General features: G+C 49.9%; 1 protein-coding gene across 3 annotated transcripts; it reads right to left on the bottom strand.

Annotated features, from left to right (window-relative positions):
* Positions 1-1,838: 1,838 nt before the first annotated feature.
* Positions 1,839-21,794, bottom strand: ambra1b (autophagy/beclin-1 regulator 1b). 3 transcript variants are annotated; one of them, XM_070972704.1, is made up of 19 exons: positions 21,484-21,794; positions 16,977-17,182; positions 13,793-13,851; positions 13,399-13,582; positions 13,149-13,321; positions 12,306-12,372; positions 10,711-12,230; positions 10,314-10,400; positions 9,571-9,756; positions 8,530-8,610; positions 8,320-8,420; positions 8,032-8,142; positions 7,425-7,613; positions 7,071-7,225; positions 6,224-6,363; positions 5,538-5,642; positions 4,956-5,143; positions 4,667-4,798; positions 1,839-3,043 (listed from the first exon to the last, which is right to left on the bottom strand). In XM_070972704.1, exons 2-19 carry the CDS (start codon positions 17,106-17,108, stop codon positions 2,502-2,504), a joined length of 4,152 nt encoding a protein of 1,383 aa, XP_070828805.1. In that variant the 5' UTR covers positions 17,109-17,182; positions 21,484-21,794; the 3' UTR covers positions 1,839-2,501. The 3 variants fall into 3 exon arrangements, with proteins under 3 accessions (XP_070828805.1, XP_070828807.1, XP_070828806.1); XM_070972706.1 differs by lacking the exon at positions 9,571-9,756; XM_070972705.1 differs by lacking the exon at positions 10,314-10,400.
* Positions 21,795-23,332: the final 1,538 nt, after the last annotated feature.

Below are 23,332 nucleotides of genomic sequence, written 5' to 3'. Positions count from 1 at the left end.
ACGACGTGTGTCTGAAACGTTGTGGTCTGTGAGACACGGTGGAACCCAGAGAGAACCCAGAGCGCACGGGTTCCTCCAGGTTCAGGTTCTGACACGTTTGGGTTCCTGCAGTGGAAAAGAGCCACAAGACACAAGCAGAAAGACGCTACACGTGTCTCCTGCTGATGTCACAGCACACTGCAATACACACACACGCACGCACACACGCACGTACACACACACACACACACGCACGCACGCACGCACGTACACACACACACTCCGCTGACGCCTGTGAGCAGATTTCACCTCCAAACTGTTTCAAAGGACTGAAGTCAACGTGCTCAGACTCGAACACTGAATGCTAACTGCTAACCGCTAACAGCTGATTGAGCTTCTTCCTCTGAGCTCCTTTAAAACTCATCAGTGAGCCTCACTGTTGATCTTCATCACCATGAAAACACACACACACACACACACACACACACACACACACACACACACACACACACACACACACACACACACACACACACACACACACACACACACACACACACACACACACACACACACACACACGGACACACGGATTCATCCACCGCTGAAAGTAGTCCCCACAGAAGCTCCATGTCCTCCAGTTTGATGGACGGTTTTGATAAAACCACAGCGAGCAGCTGTTTGAGGACATGAAACTAAATACTTCGAGATTTAGGGCTTCGGAAGGAACCAATGAGCTTTGAGTTTTGAGCTGACAGACAGGAAGTCAGGACCGACGTGTTGCTGGTTTGAGTCTGAACATGATGTTTGTTGACAGTAAGGACACAGACTATCGTCCTCATCGTCCTTCAGTCTGTCCGGCTCCAGCAGAACTGAAGACAGAAAACCTCATGACGGAACTCTTCAAACTGGCTTCAGTCATGTGATCAGAGAACATCAAGTCTGCGGTCAGAGTTATCATTTCCATCAGCAGTGAACCTGCTGTTAACTGTCCGTCCTGTAAACCATCAGAAACCTGTCAAACACAGTGAACTGTTGCTGCTATGCTAACATGCTACGCTACAACGAAGAGGCGGAGCGCCGGCGTGTTTCTGAGCCGCCTCTGGATGAAGCTGAAAGACAGGCCTCAGCTGAAGGTGCGTTCACTGCTGCTCTGGAGCTTTCGCTCACTCAGTGATCTTCATCCAGACGTTCACATCACTCTTTATCTCAACGCTCTGAAGGTCATGTGACCACTTCAGGCGAGGCTGTGGACAACAACCTGAACCTCAGCCTATTTAATCGGCCCAGTCTGTTTAACTTCAACTAGTGGGGAGGGGAGTTGCATTGTGGGTAATGCAGACAAGGACAAAGAACACATGGAAAAACAGAGATGACTTCCTGGTTCTGTTTCATCTGATCAGCAGTGAGATGATCACAGAGCTGTTTCAATAAAAACAGCCGAGAACGAAGCACCTAAACTACACATCATCATCATCATCATCATCATCATCATCATCATCATCATCACTGAAGGTAAGCAGCGATCGAGAAAATAAACTGAAGATTAAGAGAAAACACAGGCAGCCATTTTGAAAGGGAGGAACCTTCTGCTCACAGATGACGAGCGTGGTCACCACACGCACACACACACACACACACACACACACACACACACACACACACACACACACACACACACACACACACACACACACACACACACACACACACACACACACACACTATAGTGCAACAGGGCTAGGGTGGGGGTGGGTGGTGGGGTTTTGGAGGGGTGGGGGTTAGGAGCAGGCGTGATGACCCCCCCCCCGAAAAGGAAAGTGTTCTCCTCTTCAGCCTTTAAAAATCAGAGCGTCTGTCTGATGAACTGCAGCGTCACTGAACACACGCAGCAGTTCAGGTCACTCGTGTCAGGTGTCCCTTCAGTCGTCCATGATTGGTTCTCCTCGTGGCGGACACAGAAACGTCCTCCAGTGACGGCAGGCCGCCGCCTGCGAGTCCAGCCCACGTCATAATTACACACGGTACAAAAACAGGCTTGAAAATAAAGTAGTGCTGAATTCACTTTGAACACTTCACTCACACTGTTTCACATCAAATGTCAACATCACATGGCACCGAATGCAGCACGTCGCAGTAAATGTGTGTGTGAGATGCTCGGCCACGCCCCCTCAGACACGGCACTTTGATTGACAGCCCTGTCCTCCAGCACGCTGACAGTGAAGAGAAAGGGGGGAGAGGAGCTCAGCGCTGACTGGCCTCCGTTCAAGTAGAAGCCCTTTCTGACGAGGAATGATCGCGTTCAGCTTCAGTCCGGTTCGTAAGTGCAGAGGAAGAGCGGCCGACGCCGCTGACGGTTGGGGGGCGAGGGGGGGTGGCGTGGGCTTTGTGTCCCTTCTTTTCCAGGCGGGAGACCCTGTGCAGAGTCGAAGCAGCACCCTTTTCTTTGTGAGATAAGGCTTTGAGGAGCGCCCTCTGCTAACCCGGCGGCCATGCTCTGCCTCTCTCGGCCAATGGGAGAACTACCTGCTGTACGGGTCGCCGGGGTAACTGTTGGGGGGGCTGACCCCGCTGCCGGGGAGGGGGCTGTGAGAGGAGGAGGAGGAGGAAGAGGGGGAAGACAACAGGAGGGAGGACGAGGAGGGACCCGGCAGCGAGTCGTCATCTGCTCGCCCCCCGTCAAACACGTCATCCATGTCCACGGCCAGAGAGAGGCCCGAGGGCCGGGGGCCCGACAGTATCTGGGGGCCCCACATGGGAGTCAGCTGTTCAGACGGGTCGGAAGCCTGGGCGGGGGCGTAGGTTTGGGTCTGGGTGATGAGGAGAGGACCTGAGGTGGAGGGGGTTGTCACAGCGGGGTCAGCCACGGGCCTGGAGGCCCCCGTGCCCGTCTGGGAACCGCGGTGGATGCGGTGACTGACGATGATGTTGTTTCCGAAGCCGCCCATGGACGCCATGGTGGTGCTCTGCTCCCGCTGGACCACGGCCGTCATGCCGCCTTCGGCGATCAGCCGCCGGATTCGTGCCAGAGCGTCTTCGCCCGAGCCGAACTCTGGAGACTCTCCTGGACCAACGAGAGTGACAACAGAGGTCACATGATGATCCAGAGTCATGTGACACATTTCATCTCCAGCTCAGACAAAACAAACAACCGACGTTCATCACTCTCATTATTCTTTGTCTATTTGAGAATAATCAGAAGTACAGTTCCCATCATGCTTTGGGGGTTGTAAACAGGAAGTAAAATAGCACCATGGAGTCAGTCAGTTAGCTGTGGGCTAAGTTAGCCAACATTCATTTACATTAAATGAAAAGTGTCTCCATTAATTAGCTGCTAGCGGCTCCTATTAGCGGCTCCTATTAGCAGCCCCTATTAGCAGCTCCTATTAGCGGCTTCTGTTAGCAGCTCCTGTTAGCTGCGCCTGCTAGCAGCTCCTATTAGCTGCTCCAGTTATCAGCTCCTATTAGCACAGGGGTGGGCAAACTCATTCCACAAAGGGCCGTGTGGCTGCAGGTTTTTTTTTCCAACCAAGCAGCAGCACACCAGACTTGACTCATTTAATCAACTGATCTCAGTCTTCAGACAGCTCATTGGTCAAACTGTGTGCTCTTGGTTGGTTGGAACAAAAACCTGCAGCCACATGGCCCTTTGTGGAATGAATTTGCCCACCCCTGTCTTAGCAGCTCCTATTAGCTGCTCCAGTTAGCAGCTCCTGTTGGCAGCTCCTATTAGCTGCTCCTATTAGCAGCTCTTATTAGCAGCTCCTGTTAGCAGCTCCTATTAGCTGCGCCTGTTAGCAGCTCCTATTAGCTGCTCCTGTTAGCAGCTCTTATTAGCAGCTCTTATTAGCTGCTCCTGTTAGCAGCTCTTATTAGCAGCTCCTGTTAGCAGCTCCTGTTAGCTGCTCCTGTTAGCAGCTCCTGTTAGCAGCTCCTGTTAGCTGCACCTACTAGCAGCTCATGCTAGCTGCATACTCACAGACATGCAGACAACTGTCCCTGGATCGCGTGTTTACACATGTACAAAAGTCATACTACTACTTCTGATCACTTCAGTCTCACATACAATCAGTTCACTGATGAGACTGTGAGAGCTGATTCACACAAACTGGGAAAGTGCGGCCTGTTGGCTGAGAGTTTATCTCTGCTGGATGTTTGTGAAAGCAAAATGTCGACAGAGGTTGAAAATGTGTCGGCTGACGGCGTTTTAACAGCTGCTCTGTGCTCGGTGGGTCCTGGTTTCGGTATAAACAGAGGTGCAGCTCGTCGTGCTGATGTTCACTGAACACTTTATCTTTGAAAGTTCAGTACGTTTGATGAGAAGCTGGTGGAAGAAGTTCATACAGCTGACAGTCTTTACGACCAGAAGCAGAGATGTTAAGCAGAGGAGGTTCATCATGTCACATGATGGCTCAGCCTTTTGGCTTGAAGCTTGTTTTGGACGCTGAGGCAGAGCTCAGCCGGAACATTAAATAAAATGGCCGTGTTCATTTGTGTCTGCAAACAAACGGCGCTCAGACGGCGGCGGCGGCTCACAGCCCAAACCAGCTCATAAATTCCAGATTTAATTTCACAGAAAGAAAGAAAAACAAAGGCTGAGCGCACAGCCGAACATGGACGGCAGCACAGAGCAGACAGTCAGCGCCGCGCTGGGAAAGCCTCAGTGTGGCACACAGTGGAGCAGTACCAGTACTCGCTGTGGACGTGCTGGCCTCCACTGAAGCTTCGGCCTGGCCGCCGTCCGGACCTCTGCTGGCCTGAGATGCCTCCGGCTGCCCCGGACCTCCTCCACTGGTGGACGGCATCTCAGGAGGAACACCTGAGGAGAGAAGCGATGACCACGATGAAGAAGACTTTAAGAGAAAGAGCGATTCGTTCAATCTCTCAGTCGTTAACGCTCCTGAGTGGAGAACAGGTTCGACTCTAACAAACACAAATACGTGATGTCACTGATGGAGGTACGAGAGGTTCAGTACTGAGTGGCTGCTGGGAGGCGCTGGGCTCCGATAGGTCCCTCTCCGTCTGTGTCTCGGCGTTCTGCAACTGGATGATTGGCGTCTGGGTCCCCTGTGATGTCACTGAGGGGGCGGGGTGTCGGGGCTGAAGACCAATCGCGTTCATCAAACCCATGTCTCTGTCCAGTCTCCATCCAGAGCGATTGGGCCTAAAACAACAAGTCAATGTCAGTAACAACAGAGGTATTTGAGCAGCTTTAAGATAAAAATGCTGACAGGAGACGTTTGGACAGACTTCAGCCTGAACCAGGCTCGGCTCGTCCAGTTTATTTCTGATGTTTCATCACAAGGCCTGCAGGTGTTTCACCCAACAGTCAGCTGAACCAGAGCGTGCACCTGACGCGGTTCATATCCAAGCCTTCATCCTAAACCCTCAGCATCAGCTGCAGCTCGCAGGCTTTGGAGCTGAACAGCTGCAGGTAAATTTCAGGGCAGGCCTTGGAGGAACAGGGCGACACACACAATGACACACACTTCAGCCACAGAACGATCTGACTGTGCGACTGTGGAAGCCAAAACACCGCCATCAGTTCAGGTTCTCACCCGGGTCTGTCGGAACCTCGAGTCCGGCTCGTTCCACCGTTGTTGACGGAGAACAAAGGTTCACTGCTGGACTCTGCAGGGCTCTCACCGTCGCTTCGATAGAACCTGAACACACACACACACACACACACACACACACACACACACACACACACACACACACACACACACACACACACACACACACACACACACACACACACACACACACACACACACACACACACACATTAATCGACTTCCACTCAGGAAGTCTGAAAAGCAGGAGGGGTTTCTTCGTGGAATCACACAGACCACAACCTCATTAAAAGCTCTAATTGACCTGCTCCCATTAAAGGTCTTCCTGTTGGGCTGACCATTAGGATAATCTCATCACTCTCACTGTGGGGGGGGGGGGGCTGCAGCTCAGAGGAAAACCCAGCTTTCTCTCCATTCACATAAGAAGTGAACCACCTGCTGAGTTCTGACTGAGCCACACGGTCATCATCTCACTGCCTCTGCAGTAGTCGAGTTCCTGCTGAAAGTCTGCATCTTCATCAATAAGCTCCTGCTCTGAGGAGGGAGGAGCAGCTACGGTCACAGGTGAACTCTGAACCTGAACGTACAGCAGGTATTCAAAGCTAACATCAGAGCGACGGCTCACAGCTGAAGCACGCGATCAGACCAGGGAACGAGCTCGGACTCACACAGGCCGGCAGATGACCAGGTCGCCCTTGTTGGTTCCGTAAGCCAGGCCCATCCCCGGATCGGGCAGCCAGCGAGCCGAGTTGATGCTGACGTGGCGCCTCTGGTCCGGAGCCATGGGGTAAACCACGTTGAACACCATCTGAAACACACGAAGGCAGATCGAACACGGGCTGACACACTGCGGCTGTTAGATGACAGACTTCAGGGCTCCCTGAACTGATCATGAACCAGTGTTTCATGATCAGTTCATCTGCTGATCACTCTATGTGTGACCATCAAACGCTTTGTCTACAGCATGACAGAAAGCAGCTTCCCAGAGTTCAACATGTCTTCATTTCGTCTGACGAACATCTCAAAACTCGAGTATTTTCAATGTACGATCGAACGAAACAGAGAGAAACAGCAACCCCTCACACTTCAGAGGCTGGAACAAACAAACAAACAAACAAACAAACAAACAAACAAACAAACAAACAGCTGCTGTTCATTGATTAACAGCTGCCAATTCAGCTTCTGTGAGTTTACTGATCAACGTTGACCAAACAGACCAAAAGAAAACACCTGACACGAAGCAGAGCGGCTGATAACAAACTGAAGAGCCTACAGATTGACTTTCTAAGAATTCCAAACAAATTATTGTGATTATATAACATTACACAGAATTAACAGCAAGAAATGGAGCCAGAGCGTGAGGAGGGACAGTGAGGTATGAGGTGATTTTTAGGGTTTGTTTTGGCTTCTTTTCTCAGAGACGTCGTCACCTGACGGCCGTCATCAGGTTATTGGTGATGCTGTTTGTGAGCATCAGTATGAAGCAGCAGCTCGGTCACAGCATGTGACACTCACCCTGATGGAGGTCTCTCCTCCGTGAGGCTGCTGCAGGCGGAAGACTTGCGCCACCATGTGGTCGGTGGTGGGATGCAGCAGGATCCTGCGAGAGGCCAGGCCAACCATCACGTAGCAGCCCATAGGAGACAAGCTAACGGAGATAGCGTTTGGACCTGTGGAAGGAAAAATAGACCCTGTCAGAGCAACAGCCTGACTGGAAGTATTACACCAGAGACATCTTTACTAACTGGACTTTTTCCTTCTGAAGTTAGAGATTTGTGCTTCATTAGAGACATAAAACTGCAAAAATCAAGATCAGCCTGATGGAGGGCTGATGGTCACCGAGTCAAACACATTTACAGTCTACTGTACCGAATCTCTTGGTGTAGAGCATCTCTCCAAGGTTATGGGGAGCGAGAGAGTAGATGGCGAGGATGCCCTCATCCGGGAAACCCCGCTGACTGCTGGGAATGAAGACCGCCAGCAGCTGACCGTCGGCAGAGATGTCGCAGCTCGCGTCGTTGTAGATCTTACAGTTTGGCACCAGAACGTTGACTGAGGCTGGACAGGAGACAAACAAAGACGTGTCTCTCTTCAGCAGTGACTCTAAAACAGCGCCCAGACCAGCGGTTTGTGGCTGAAAGCGAAGCCCTGCGTGTGAGCAGGGAGGGTTTGCTTTGACATCAGCATTGGACAGGAAGCAAAGCTATACAGAAAACCTCGGCTCACATCAGTGAAGCTCGTGATGCTGCACTCAGTGGGATCAAGCTTACGTACCGTAACATGAGCTCATCACAAATATGATTCATAACTACAGAAATACAAATCCTGTCCCCAGAAAATCTCCCTTGTTTGCAGCTCACAGTTCAGGAAGCTAAAACCCAGTTTTTAATTAGCGTTAGCATCGCTAACAGTCACATCCCAGACGGCCTCACTGACGACAGCACAGGTGACATCGGCAGGTGAGGAGCTGTCGTACCGTTGCTGATCTCAGGCAGGTCAAATTTGGTGAAGTCCCACCACTGCAGACGGTAGGTGGTGTTGGCGATGTTGCTGGCGACCGCAGACTGACCGTCCCCGATGGACGCTCCTAAGAAACAACAACACCGTCAACATGAAACACAGCTGATATCCACACAGCGAAGAACACAAGAACATCCTCTGATTACACAGAGAGACATGTCCCTTCAGGTTGAGCACACCTGAAGCGGTGCTTTTGGTGTGTGTGTGTGTGTGTGTGTGTGTGTGTGTGTGTGTGTTTGTTTACCAGCAAGCACTCTGTTGACAGAGGAGTGTGTGGCCAGGCCAGGCTGCCCCCTTTCATGGAAAATCCCAGCGTAGGGCAGGTACTCAGGGAGGAGGAAGCGCCTGGAGCAGAGCACCAAAGAAAAGACGTAAGAGCAAAGTTTAAGGACAGAGGACAGGGTCTGCAGCAGAGACCAGTCACAGTCAGGGTCAGACCCTCCAGCTGACTCACCGTGGGACAAAGCGACCCAGCGAGGGCGCAGACATCCTGGCGTTACGCGGCGTCCTGTGTCTCGCTCGGTCTCCATTATCACTGGAAAAATAAAAAAAAGAAGGCTACAGAGGAGGACAAAACTACAAGGACGGCTGCACACACAGGACAGGCTACACAGCGGAGACAGTGTCTCCTCCTAACAGAAGACAGACTGAGCTGAAACTGAGAAGGACCCTGGGACAGCGATCTGCTGCCAGCTGCCTCAGACGGAGACTAATGGACAGAGCAGAGGAATCACGTGCTGACAGACACTTTCAGCTGTCTGAGGGCACGCATGTATGCATGCTGAGGAGGTCAAAGGTCGCTGTAACGTTCCTCCTCTTTACAGGCAGAGAAATGGACGGTGACACTGTGAAGGCTGGTGAAGCTCATGTGATGCTTCAGCAGTTTGACTAATGTTAAAGGAAGTGACGACATCTCTCAGGTAACCGTCGATGTGTCTCCAGGCGATGCTAACGCTAGCTATGCTAACGACTGGTTTCCGGTTAGCGGCCTGGGTTCAAACAGTTTGACGAGGACTGTTCACTGTCTACAGGTGTCACTCAGTCTTAACCTGAGACGCAGCAATGCACCACAGCAGCGCCTGCAAGAAACCCACGATCAGATTTTGGAGATTTGAGTAAACATGAGCGGTGGAGACAGACTTCATGGAGTTCACCAGCCATCGCTCAGACGACGCAGAAGTTTGGAATTTTGACATTTGCCAGTTTATCTTTCGTGTCAGTTATTTAAGATTAAGATTAAGATTAAGATTTAAGATTAAGATTTAAGATTTAAGATTAAGAAAAAAAAACCTGATCGGGACATCTCTACTAACAAGTCCAAACTCCACAGACAGAAGACGACCGGACAGTGTGACACCAGTTAACGGTTGTCTCGGCACAAATCGACCCATCATCCATCATCGTAACTCCCTCCAGCTACCGTCTGCCTCAAACAACGTCCACACACACCTCCACAAGCTTATTCCACGTAAGAGAGAGACAAAATGAAGCTTACTCCAGCTCCTCAAAGTCCACATCGCTGCTGTCCATGGAGTTGGACGGGTTGCTGGCAGGGCTGTCGGATGAGGACGACATGGCCCGCAGGCGGTTCTGCTGGTAGCGAAGCGAACGCTGGCGGATGCTGTCCCGCCTCGACAGATACTGGATCATTCTCTGGGCGTAGTAAGCAGCTGGAGAGAGCCTGGACAGCACAGAGGACAAGTTCACGTTCGTACCTTTAAGCAGGTGTAGAGGTGTGACTGGGGCAGTGAGAGGGGACAGTCTGCAGGGGACTGACAGGACAAGCTGTCACTCAAAAAGACTTCCAAACAGTCCCAAAGGACAACTTCCAATCCATGTTTTCAATGTCAGTCTAAGGCAGGCAAATCTTAAACCTGGTTTTTGTCTTATCTAATGTCAGAACGGGGACAGGTGTGTCTACAAACTCAGTGACCCCCGGCACTGGAGCCCCTCTTTGAGCCTGTGCAGCAGGCACTGAGCTGAGGTCAAAGAGAGCTCACTGAAAACTAAACAGCTACGAGGTTGTCTGACCTTGTAAACCAGAAGGAGCTCAGCACCAGAGTCCACTTCTGACCACTGAGACTGCTGCTGCACAGTTCATTCATGACAAGGCACAAAGCAAACACATCCCTGGAACATCTTTTAGTGTCAGAGAGAAACAGCCCTGTGTGCACATGTTGCTGAGTAATGCTTTATTACACATCTGGCCGGATCAGAGTAAATCCAGTGTTAGTGTACCTGGCTGGATCGGGGTAAATGGGGTGGTCTCTTGATCCTGACATGTCATAGCGAGACAACGATAACAGAGATGATTCCAATAGGCGCCTGTTTAAAAGAAAGTACGGATGTTATGACTAAATAATAACTGAAAAAATGACCTGAAAGTTAATATTTGACTTACCCTGTGGCTAAAGGCAAAGGCTCAACAGCATGTCGGCCATAAATGTTTGACAGGCTGCGACACGGAGATTTAATCTTGGCCCAAAACTAAGATTAACCCAAAGCCACCAGAAGCTCTACGTATCACACAGATGTGGGAATGACTTGAATTTCAGGCTGGAACTTTGGGTGATTACTGTGGCTGTATTCAAAGACAGAGCGTAGGGATGCTTGTGATGACACACAGAGATCGTACCTCCTCAGGGAGTCCTCGTCCGGGGGGTCGACAGGCATTTCTTGGCTTAAGGCTTCCGGCGGCTCTGCCGATCTGCCAGCAGCAGCCTGCCGGTACACCCTCTCCCACTGCGCTGTGTCCTGGTTGTACACCAAGCCCACGGTCTGCTCTCCAGGCTGGCTGGGGTTCTGGGCTATGGGGAAGGCCAGCGTTCCTGCTCCTCCACCCCCAGGGGGAGGCGGCTGCTCAATGGGCTCCGGAGGCACCCTCCTCTCCTGGGACTGGGCTTCTAGTGTTCTCCTGCCTTCCTCAGGCTGCCAAGGGGAAGAAGAAGAGGGGAATGAGGAGGAAGAAGAGGAGGAGGGCTCCAGAGTCGAGGCAGAGGTGGAGGAGGCCTGGTTGGTGCGCTCCCAGCGCTGGGAGTCATGGTTGAAGGTCAGCAGGTTGTGGCAGGCCCGGCAGCGGTTCAGGTGGCCTCGGGAGGCCGGGGGAGGAACATTGTTCTCCAGGCTGTGGGAGGAAGGAGGAGGGGGGAGAGGAGGCTGGTAGTGGATGATAGTGGGGGAGGAGGTGGAGGAAGATGAGGAAGGCCCAGGTCTCTCTGGGTCCATGTTATTATTCAGTAACTCTTGACTCTGCTCCTGACTTCCATCTGCAATGCCGCCCCCTAACGGTGGCTCCAGGTCCTGCATGCGGTCAAACTCCATGAAGTAGCGGCTCAGGTTGCACTGCAGCACGTTGCGGAAAGAGGCCGTGTTGCTGCGAGAGCCGTCCCAGAACGGGTGATGGCCGCTGCTCGTCCCGGCGCCGTCTCGGGCCCCCGGCTCTCCCTGCTGGGGGAAACCCCGTCCTTCAGAGGCAGAGGTGTAGACGGGGGACTGAGAGGAGCCGTCCTGCTGCCGGAGCACTGACAGCAGGCTGATGGAGGAGGAGGAGGTTCTGGGAGGCAGCATGCCTGGACCAACCCCACCCTCCCTCATACTCAGCAGGTTGCGTGTCCAGTCGGGTCCCGGCCTGGAGGTGGAGTGCGGCTCCATGCCGCTCGACGCCGCGGGGTTGAGAGAAGCGCCGGCACTGTAGTAGACTGAGGTAAAGGCAGAGGGTCGCTCCGAGGGCTGTCTGGGCTCCGTACGGGCCGAGGAGAACGTGGAAGCTGGGGGAGGCTGGGGAGCGTCTGATGACATCCTGGGATCAGGGGGGGTCGCGCCAGCAGCCAGGGAAGGGTTGCGATTGACGGAGCAACGGCTACACAGACAAACCATACCCAGGTGCTGGGTGCAGCCCGGGAACGGGGGCCCGCGCTCAGAGCTGGGGTACTGAGCCAGAGGTATGCTGGGAGATTCTCCCATACTGCTTCCATTGTCACCAAGGGGGCGCGGCTGCTCACCTCCCGCCTGAGCCCCCGGGGAGCGAGACGACAAGATGTGGAGGAAATTGTGGAGGATGGGCGTGCGACGAACGGGCTGGGAAGGCAGGAAGGAGCGCTGGCGGAAGTGAGGCATCTCAACACTGTCCATGGGAACCTCAGAGTCCTCCTCATTCTGAAAGACAGTGAACAGCTGTGAGACCTCCAGCCACCAGTGACCAGCAGCAGGAAGACAGAGAACAGAGCTCACCTGCTGATTGGATGGATTCACGATCGCCGTCAGCAGGTTGTGGCCAAGAGGGTCAAACCTCACCAACCTGAAAGAAATGTGTGCACATAAATGAGAGAAAACACACAATCTGTTGGTGTTACCAGTATTTAAATGGTGTTTGTGTGCAAACAAACAAACAGAGGCCAGTCACTGACAGCAAACAGCAGCAGCTCACGAGGTAAACTCAGCAGAACAAAGAGTCAGACTCTGCTCAGAAACACGTGCTTTTTCTTTAAAAGACAAAAAGGTTTTAACTGATTCATTTCATCGTTTCTTCTCTGCTGCATTCTGGATCCACGTCAAGCTACTGTCACCAAAGCCCAATGCGTCAGGCGTCTGCTGCTCTTCACATTAAAAGCTGAGCTCTGAAGAGGAGAAGTACCACTTCTGATGGAAAGAACTGAGTTCATTCACGGCACATGAACATCATCAGGGCCCACGTCCCAGCTGACAGGACTCAATCAGTGGTGTAGACGATGACGTCATGACTTTATCATTTCATGTTGTGTTCACTGACCAACAGGGTACATTAGAAATAAAGGCCTAGTTCTAATACAAGCCTGTCCCGCATACAGGCCTGGTTCGCTCTGCCACTGGACTAAACAAACGTTTGGTTATGATACGGTTCACTGTTGAATGAGAAAAGTAGATTTCGTTATGAGGCTACATGAAAATAAACTTTTTTAAGGAATTGAACTTTTAAATCGGACACAGTGAAGCTCTTATTTTCCAAAAAGAAAACCCCGCTGACACGTGGAAATGTGTTATATTAGTCTGTGTGCTGTCCTTATGTTGCTGCCACAGCTGCCCTGTCCTACCCACCGGACTCTCTCCGTGTCGCTGCCCGTCTTGACCACGGCGAAGGGCTCCGGGCGGCTCCAGTCCCAGAAGTGCAGCTCATTGTTGGTGGCGATCAGGAGGAGCTGGGCGGTGGGGTGGAAGGCCAGGGAGGCGATGGCGACGTTGCTCTCTGTGAACCAGCTCTCACTGCCGCCCTGCAGACACAACACGCTCGTGATGTCACGTCAGCCCTCGAATTGATGTTTTTTATCTCTTTGAAGCAAAGACTCACGTGCAGGTCCCAAATGCGGACTTCCCCATCAAGGCACCCTGAGGCCACCAGGCCGGGGATGGTGGGGTGAAAGGTCACACACCAGGGGGTTCTACGGTGGCCCACTAGGGAATGTAGGCACTTTCCAGTCTTCACCTCCGTTATGTAAATGTTGTGGTTGACATGTGTGGAAGCCATGAGGGTCCTGAGAGAAGCAGAGTTCAGAGTGTTCTTTAATAAATATTCACTGCTGATCATTAGCCGCTCAATAGATCAACAGCATCCAGTCTCACTAAGGAAACACATCATCATCACACATCATGAGGAACAGGCTTTCAGCGGGGTGGGGGGCTTCATGCACTGCACTGCGCTGCAGATCCACTCAGTGTTTCCACAGCGCTGATGATACGCTCACCTGTCAGGGCTGAACGCCAGCAGGAAGGTTGACCGAGGGCTGTCCGGCAGCTCCACTTTCTGTCAGGGCACAAACAAACATTTTCACACTCAGGCAAGTGGAGTCAAAACTGTGCAGTCGTTCTGAGAGATAAATGAAAACCAGCCAACGAAGGAAGAAAACAGTGTTAATCGATTCCAGGTGGACCACCACGCTCAACACCACGCTGAACGGAGTCTGTTCGTGACCCAAAACCAGTTTAACCAAAGCTAAATGTGCCAAATGTGAGAGCAAAAAACCAACATCGTATACTTAAAACTGCAGGTTGTTTCACCACCAACACAGAGCGCTTACATGATGCAGAAGACACGCAGTGGCAGATTCAAGATCATCACAGGTTTGCAGCACGGCGTGCTGTCAGAACCACGTATCTCCAAAAACAGGCTGTTTTCAGGAAAGTATGGACATCTGTGATCTGAACAGCAGCTCGCAACTAAAGCTGTCAGACAGATGTGGGCGTGAAAAGCCAACATTTGCCTTTGAGATGCAGTGAAGTAGAACGCTGCATAAAATGGAAATACAAGTACCTCAAACTTGTACTTAAGTACAGTACTTCAGTATATCTACTCAGTTACTTTCCACTACTGATCTCAGGCACACTCAAGGAGGTGGAGGAGAGAGGACACACTCGAGGTGGAGGAGAGAGGACACACTCGAGGACGTGGAGGAGAGAGGACACACTCGAGGACGTGGAGGAGAGAGGACACACTCGAGGTGGAGGAGAGAGGACACACTCGAGGACGTGGAGGAGAGAGGACACACTCGAGGTGGAGGAGAGAGGACACACTCGAGGACGTGGAGGAGAGAGGACACACTCGAGGTGGAGGAGAGAGGACACACTCGAGGACGTGGAGGAGAGAGGACAGACTGCTGTTTAAGTGATTTGCGTTTAAATGCAGTGTTTGGCTTCACAGACGGGCACAACGTGCTCGACTGTGAACAACATCCTGATGTCTGAAGCAGTGAGACAGGACGGACATCGTTGTCACTGCGTCCCCACAGTCCTCAACGGTCCTCAACAGACACGAGAAGAAGAGCTCAGTATTTATGATCCACGCTTGAAACGAGCAGCAGAAAGGTGCAGATGTGCTCCAACCCTCAGCTCTTCATCTAAACGCCCTGTTGGCCTCTTAAATGACCTTTGGGACTGTCTCTTCTCTGCTGCAGCTGTTTTATTCTCTGTCGGCTTCTTTTGATCTTGTTTTTTGATTTTGTGTTCTTTTAACACCTTTATGTCTGATGTAAAGCGCTCTGAAAGTTACAGATGAACCTGCTTGGCCTGATTAGTGCGCTGTCTCACACCGTGTCTCCATTGTTCAGAGTGTTTATATGGTTGACATCACTCTGATGAATGTGTTGGACACACGGAGCTGCAGCTGATGACAGAAGTCCTTCTATAAACCCTGCAGTCATCAGGAGTCACACATACGTCCAGCTTTCTCTGCAGGTGTTGGGAAACAAACTGCACAAGAGGACAAAAGACAAAACCGCACACTGTCCTCTGACAGTGTCTGTCCTCCGACTGTATTATTCAGAAAGCTGAATAATACAGCAAATGTATTCAAAACCACAGGAAGAGTCGTCTCTGCTTGTCCAGCTCTCATGTCTGGGACAATGTCTGTCTTCTGCTTTGGTTTTCTTCTTCTTCTTCTTTGTCAATATCTGGAAAGGTGTGTTACTTGCAGGTCGTGTATGGCAGAAGAAAACCAAACTACACTCAACTAATGTTGTTACGGGCAGATAACAGCTCTGTGGTGCAGCTGGACGCTCAAGGCCGCCGTCCCTACATTCAGCACGCTCACACAGCTTGGATCACATGTGGAACGAACATTTACGGAGCAGCGAGACGCAGGACGAGGAAGAGCGGCAGAGGGTAAGATGAAAGACAGGACCGAGACTTCCTGCTCTCTCTACCTGTTTTTACTGTGTCAGCTGCTGATCCAGAGTCTGTGGATCAGGAGGTGTGTGCTGTGCTGCTGTGTTAGCAGCTGATCCAGAGTCTGTGGATCAGGAGGTGTGTGCTGTGCTGCTGTGTTAGCAGCTGATCCAGAGTCTGTGGATCAGGAGGTGTGTGCCGTGCTGCTGTGTTAGCAGCTGATCCAGAGTCTGTGGATCAGGAGGTGTGTGCCGTGCTGCTGTGTTAGCAGCTGATCCAGAGTCTGTGGACCAGGAGGTGTGCCTGCAGCAGAGCATCACTGTCATTGGTTAACTGTGTCTGACTACCTCATGTCTCGTTCACGTGTAAACATTATGATAATGAATGTAAACAACAAACATAGCTATTGTTGGCACTCACAGCTGGCGAGCTAGCATGTTAGCATTGGGACAGTTCGTGCTACCAGCTCGCTGTAGCGACACATCTGCCTCGCCTTGTTGGAGACTCTGGTCATGTGCAGTGAGCGCACAGGCAGAGTGCTTCCTGGTAGACAGGCAGGTAAGCCATCCAATCATTTCATTCGTTCCAAGAGGAGGGATTGATTTATTGATTGACTGTCATCAGGATGTAAAGAGAATTTCGACAAACACAACAAAACCTCCCTGCTCTACCTTTAATAGATAAAACGCCTGATTTCCACCAGGTTCTCCATCCTCTGAGCTTCTATCACCTCACTTCAACTCTTCTTCTTTGATGGTTTAATGGCACCAACTGGACATTTAGCTCCACCAGCTGCTGATCGCCATCCACCCATCATTTTTTACCCTCTTCTTCCTCGTGCTCGCACTATGAGGAGAATCATATTTGTTTCAGTCTGATGTGATGTGAGAAGAATCTCTGGTCTCTTTCAGAGTTTACTGAACAGGTTTATTTTCTTTGTGGGGACGAGATGAAGACATTTACAGAAGTGATGTTAGGAGGAGAAGAAGCTGCATGTTAACGTCTCATGTCTGATGATTCAGGGTTAGGGTTCAGCCTTGTGTCGTAATCAAAGCGCTCCAGGTCGACCTGAGACACCATCAGGACCTTAACGTCAGAGTGACTCGGCTGTTCGCTCTGACGTGAGGCTGACGTGTGAAATGAACTGTCTGCATGTCTGAAAGAGGATTAACATTATTTACTCTTCATCTCGAGTGGGAAGGAACTAAACGCACCAGACTAATACGAGCAAACACTGAAAGAGCCTCGCCGACGCTCTCGTCCTCTTACCTGACTCTGCCACTTCATCCAGCGGACCTTCTCCTCCACCAGCAGCTGCAGGAGCCTCTGCGAGCCGAAGGTCTGGGACCCCCGCTCCCGGCTGGACAGGATCCGGACAGAGTTCCTCTGACGGGACGCCATGTTGCTACCGGTGACCTCGGCTGATTGGCTGCTCACTCCAACTGCTTCCAGTCGGTCGCCATGCAGGGTCTAGGCTGAGAGAGCAGAGCGGAGGTTCAGAGGAACACTGAGAGGAAGCTCGCCACCGTGTCATGAGCGCAGGTCACGTTGCTTCATAAACACAAAGTTCACCAAAAATGGATCCCAAAACAAAGTGGAAAGCAAGTGTTTGTGGGTTTCTAGTCCTCTTCCTGCTGCACATTATAGCATTTCCCCCTGGTTAACTGTTAGCATCTCAATGACCTGAAGTATTTGTACAGGAACAAACACGAGTTTGTTTTTTAGACTGAGACTGAGTCAAAATGTAAATTCATGTCTTTACAGGTAAACTGGCTCATCAGAAGCTGAGACGATCAGTCAGCTGATGTTCACTGATGTTGATCAGTGCTGCGTTACACACGTCAGCTTCAGTCCAGAGAAAACTAAACATCTATACATGCAGCGTATGAAACAGTCCATACAAAGAAACAAGAGCGACAAACAAACACAGACAGGACAACAAAACGTCATCAAACGCCACCAATGCTCATTAAAATGTCTGTTTATGATCACAGAGGGAGAGCAGACAATATTCACGCTGAAGAAGCTGGAAAGTGAGAATTTAGATATTATCAACTATCAAAATACAATTTTCTGTTGAAGGATTAATTGAAATAAAACAAGCTGCTTCTGGTATTTTTGCTGGAAAGATGATTCTTGTATCGTCACACTTCAACGCAGTACTGACGGGGAAAATGACCCAAGATACAGGACACAGGCCCTGGAGGAGGACGCAGACAGAAAGGTCGTGTCCCAGCCGGGAATCAAACCCGGGACCTTCTGGCTGTGAGGTACCTCCCAGTTGATCATCCACTGTGATGTCAAACTGAGGCTGGACACGTCATTCATTTTAACGTTGCTAAAGGTTTCATCACATCTTTAAAAACAGTCTGGGGATGCACCGGCAGCTCGCCCGGCAGCTCGCCCGGCAGCTCGCCCGGCAGCTCGCCCGGCAGCTCGCCCGGCAGAGCGTGCACCATGATGTGTAAAGGCTGAGTCTTTATGCATCACTACAGAATAAATGAAGCAGAAACGCCCCAAAAAACAAATGAATAAATACAAATGAACCTGTCCTGTGTCAACACAAGAAGAAGTTGAATTTCTAGGAATAATGGAACAAACTGATGGAAGCAAAATGTGAGCTGGAAGATTGTGGAACAGCTTCACATTGATAACATTAAATTACCCATCAGGCCTGGTGACTGAGGCCTGCTGAGTGCAGCTGGCAGCGCTCCTACCAGGAGCAGTCCTGCTCCTGTGACCTCCATCAGCCGAACGTTGGTCAGCACAGTTGAATTCAGTGGAAAAGCTCTAAATGTAGCTGACGCCTCCTGCTGATGACACATCCAACACGTCAGTACAGTTTGCATCTTGATGCTGGAGCAGAAGGCCTGCTGGCAGACAGGTTGTGGTGAATTCAGCCTGTAGTCAGTGATGCAGTCACGGGCATGCAGAGGAGCGTTAGCTGCAGCCCTAACATGGTCATTTCCTGTGTTTGACTCAATAAATCAACAGGTCATCCCATGCAAAGCTCCTGGTGACAGACAGCGCTGAAAACTCTGGACACAGCGCAGAGACATCACGACTATCAAGCATGAAACATGAAGTCAGTGTGATACAGACAGACGCTGCAACTGTTCATGTCCAGCAGGAGTCCATCGGCTTGTAGGCCAAACAATCAGAAATAAGAAGAATGAATTCATGTGGAGGGCAGAAAGTTAAACCGACGTCAGACCTTTGAAAAGTCATTTTACCTGAGAGGTGCTTCTGCTGCTCACCTGCTGCTGTTAGACAGCATGAACACTGACACTCACTGAGAGGTCAGGCCTGTCGGGGCAGCTGCTGATGGAAAGTGCAACAGAAGTGATGAGAGCACATTGTTCAGCAGCTGCTGGTGAGAACATTTAGACGAGCTCTCGAGCCACTCTGCACACACACTGACAATTACAGGCGAGCACAGTCCTTAATACTGTTTGCAAACCAGCAATTTGTCTGAGCAAACACACCAAATTCAGTTTAATTTCAGTGTCGTTTCAGCATGCGCCCAGGCAGGTTTGGGTTGTTTACAGCTTCTCCTTCCACAGTTTTGGATCATTTCCTCAGCTCGGCGGCTGCCAGACATCCCAGCATGCAAAGCAGCAAAGATCAGATCTGAACCCCCGCAGAGGACAGCTCAATCTACGAAGACATCGTTTTATAGAGCATTGATCTACTGGTTGACTGGCAGCAGACTGACCTGCAGCTGTGTCCACCATCATTCATTAAAGTTTAGATCATCGTTAGCAAAAGTGCCAAACGTGAGATGTTCCAGTGTCTCCAGCGTGACAATGTGTTTCCTGTCCTCATCTCGTGTTGTATCAGCCTGAATGACAGTTTTGGACTGTGACTGAAACACAACAAGACATTTGATGACGTCGCAGCATCATTTTTGTGTGAAAAGGCTGTTATTCCATTCATACTGCAGAGCAGCTGTGAGCTGTGTTAGAAACCATCAGATTAGCTGTAGTCTTCAGTGGGAGGACGTAGGAAAGCAGATTCCAGTTTGGTACAAATCTGAGGTATTATAACTGTGTTTTTCATTTCACATTTATACTTCTACTACTGCTCCACTACATTTGTCTGACAGCTTTAGTTACAAACAAAACGTGCTACAGTTTAATGCCAGCACAGCTGAAACAATTAGACAATTAATCAATTAGTTGATTGACAGAAAACTAACTGGCAAATGTTTTGATAATGGTTGAAGTCATTTTTCATGTCAACAAACGATCAATCGATTCAGAATGAACAGAATCATCAGTGAACGTACAAAACAGTTCACAACCAGCTCCACCTCGACCGACTCCATCAGTAACATCCTGCTCTTACACGAACGCAGGAGTGATTTTCCATTTACAAACAGATGCAGTGAGCACAGATCAACACCATCACAAAGACTTTCCACAAACCGACACAGCACATCACATTACACTGCAAGTCTGACACAGCACATCACAAACTGCTTTTAGCCTGCACCAGTCATTTCATTTAACATCTCTGTGATGGTCTGAGAGGGCGACGCGCTGGACTCCAACTTTCAAAGCACCAGTTTGGACCAGCAGACCAGCTGGGAAACGTTGAGGCAAAGCACAAACTAATGAGGGACAGTCTCTCAGCAGCTTTCATCAGGCTTTTGATGATCCCACCTGCTCCAGGGGAGCAGCTCCGTGGCCGGCAGCAGAGCTCCGTGGCCGGCAGCAGAGCTCCGTGGCCGGCAGCAGAGCTCCGGGGCCGGCAGCAGAGCTCCGTGGCCGGCAGCAGAGCTCCGGGGCCGGCAGCAGAGCTCCGGGGCCGGCAGCAGAGCTCAGTCCCTGCTGTGAAGGTTTGGAATTTTTGGGAACAGAGTGAACGAGGAGGCGAGAGGAGCTGAGAGGAGAGAGGAGGTCAATCACCTTACACAAGGAAAAAGAGTGTAAGGACTACAAGGACTTCTGTGTCTTAACAAGAAGGCAAACCCAACAAGAGTTTACGTCACAGCTGCAAATCTTTCCCATTTTCATCAAAATGCATTCATTCACACTGTACAATAACCAACATCTGCACAGAGAAAACAAATACATGAACACTGACAGTAAGACCAGAGGGTAATATCTGCACCTGAAGTATCCACAGCAGCCATGACAAACATGTCCTACCTGAGACATGGGTGAGATTAAAGGCTTCTTTCTGATACTAATGTTAATTCTAGTAATAATTATCTGTGAGCTTCACCATATCAAGCAGCAGCTCATTTCTACACAGCACATCAATCCAACCTGACACAGCTGTCTGAAGTCTGACTGATGCTTCATAAAGGCACACTGCATCATCAGAGACAGATAAACCATTTTAGATTCAAGCAGCACCAAAATAAACTCGGGCTGTTCGCTTTCTCAATTACACCTATTACAAACACACAGACACCAATTTGATCCTGGCAGCAGAGAAATACTGTTAGCTGAATGAGTGCCTTCATTGTCCTCTGTTTAACATGACACCCAGCTAAACGTTGCTTTTTACGGAGCCATAAACAAACCCCTGGAAAGTTAATTTAGGTGATGTAAGCTAGCCTTTTAGAGCCGTTCACAGGCAGCTAACCACGGAGCTAAATTAGCCCATTCCGGATATAGTAACCAGCTAAAGATCTGGTGAACACAGCACACAGTTCTTGAGGGTTTTAATAAGATTGGCGTTGACTTACACGCATAAATACATTATTAACGTATGCTATCAACGACACTCATATTGAAGAATCAATTAAAATAACTGTGTGGCCTACCTTCCTTTATCGAGTCGCTCCCCGGCTGTGCCATCATAGGCGTTGCTAACAGGCTATATTGAGTTAACCGTAGCTATGCCAGCTAGTTAGCTAGCTCGGCCAAAAACGGAAAATGTGGCCGCGGCAAATAATAAGCTGTCTAACGCTAACATCGGTGTTCTGCGGCTATTCTAGTGAACAGCGCCAAATGAAATCAATGGACAACATTCATATTATCTTAAGGAGTCGAAGAAAAAATGTTTTCTAAGGCATTGGTCCAATGTTTTACTAGCTGCCCGACGCCAAACTGCTACTGCGTAACTAGCTAGCTGCTAGCTAGTCACACACAGGCTTATCAACAGAACACCGATCACAACTAATCGAACGCGCCGTAACACAACTATCCATTCACCAAAAACTGACCGTTTTTCTGAATAATCCGGTGAGCACATTAAAAATATAGTTTGTACGATTAGAGATGTTTCAGTTCCGTTGAGATGCTCACCAAATGAAATGCAATGGGAAATGTCCCAGTTCAGCAGGAAGGCGCTCTTACATTGACTAGAAACCCTTGAGATGGTTTTAACAGTCTTCACTTATATTTTTATTTTAATGAAGAAATAAGACTGGTCTCATTAAGGAAGTCAGCAAATTACTCCATTCATTTATATATATAATCTAAATATAATCAGCTGCTAACTGAAAAATAAATACACTGTCATTAGACATTTTGAAAATTAACATCAATGGAAAATATGATCTGAGAAAATTGAGGTTTCATTAATTCTATAAAATTGCTCATCCTCAAATTCATACAAAAATCAAAAACAGATTATGTTAAAGTGAAACTGAAGGGAAGGGTTCAAACGTCTCCATTCTTATTTCTTTTATTTGTGTGTGTGTGTGGGGGGGGGGGGGGGGCACTCAGACATGTTTACCTTTGAGCAGCAGGGACGGGAAACTTTGGCTGTTGGTGGGAACAAACGTCCAGCAGGTCATTCTGAGAGAGCAGAGATGAGGTCAGAGCTCAGACTGAGACGCCTCCCACTGAAAACCAGCTCCCCCTGGAGAAACCTTTACCATCGTCCTCATCACACGTCTGACGGCGCTGAGACGAGCAGGTGGTCTTTCCTGTGGAGCTCTGCAGATGTGCGAGTGCAGGACGGAGACGTCAACAGGACGTGAAGACGCTCAAGGTACTTTTCTGTCTTTATCTGTTTGTCCACACACAGTTATCAGGACTCGTCGTCTTTGCCAAAGGTGGAGAGCAACACAGTACGTTTACTCAAATACTGTACTTAAATACTATGAGATTGGAATTTCTCCTCGAGGGACGAATAAAGGAATATTGAATTGAATTGAGATATTTGTACTTTACTTGTGTATTTCCATTTTATACTACTTCATACTTCTACGTCTACTAACATTGTACTTCCTATTGGACCACATTTATCTGACAGCGGGAGTTAAAGACGTGATCAGCTGACAAAATCCACCTCGTCTGTATCAGGTCTGCTTCCTGTCCTCTGAGTCCAGACTCCAGCTGCTTTCAGTTTTCATGCTTCACACATCTTCTGTCCCTCAGTGACCTCTGCAGGTCTGAGTCATCGCAGACTTTTCACCTGTGAACGTCTCACATGGTTTCTTCAATAACTGTCATATTTCACACAAAGAGAAGGATCCAACAACCCGAGAGGAGCCGCTGACCTTTATCTTAGCATGTAGCCGCTAGCAGCCGTACAGGAATAAACCATTGTAATATCACACACATGTGCTTTCCCGTGGTGTTCTGAAATGCACTCTGGGAAATGTCAGAGACGATCACCTGACCTGTGATGAACGTCAAAGATGGAGCAGATCAGTGAGGAGA

The sequence above is a fragment of the Chaetodon trifascialis genome, chromosome 10 (genome assembly GCF_039877785.1).
Source record: "Chaetodon trifascialis isolate fChaTrf1 chromosome 10, fChaTrf1.hap1, whole genome shotgun sequence".
Taxonomy (NCBI): Eukaryota; Metazoa; Chordata; class Actinopteri; order Chaetodontiformes; family Chaetodontidae; genus Chaetodon; species Chaetodon trifascialis.
This window is presented reverse-complemented; position numbering and strand designations above follow the sequence as displayed.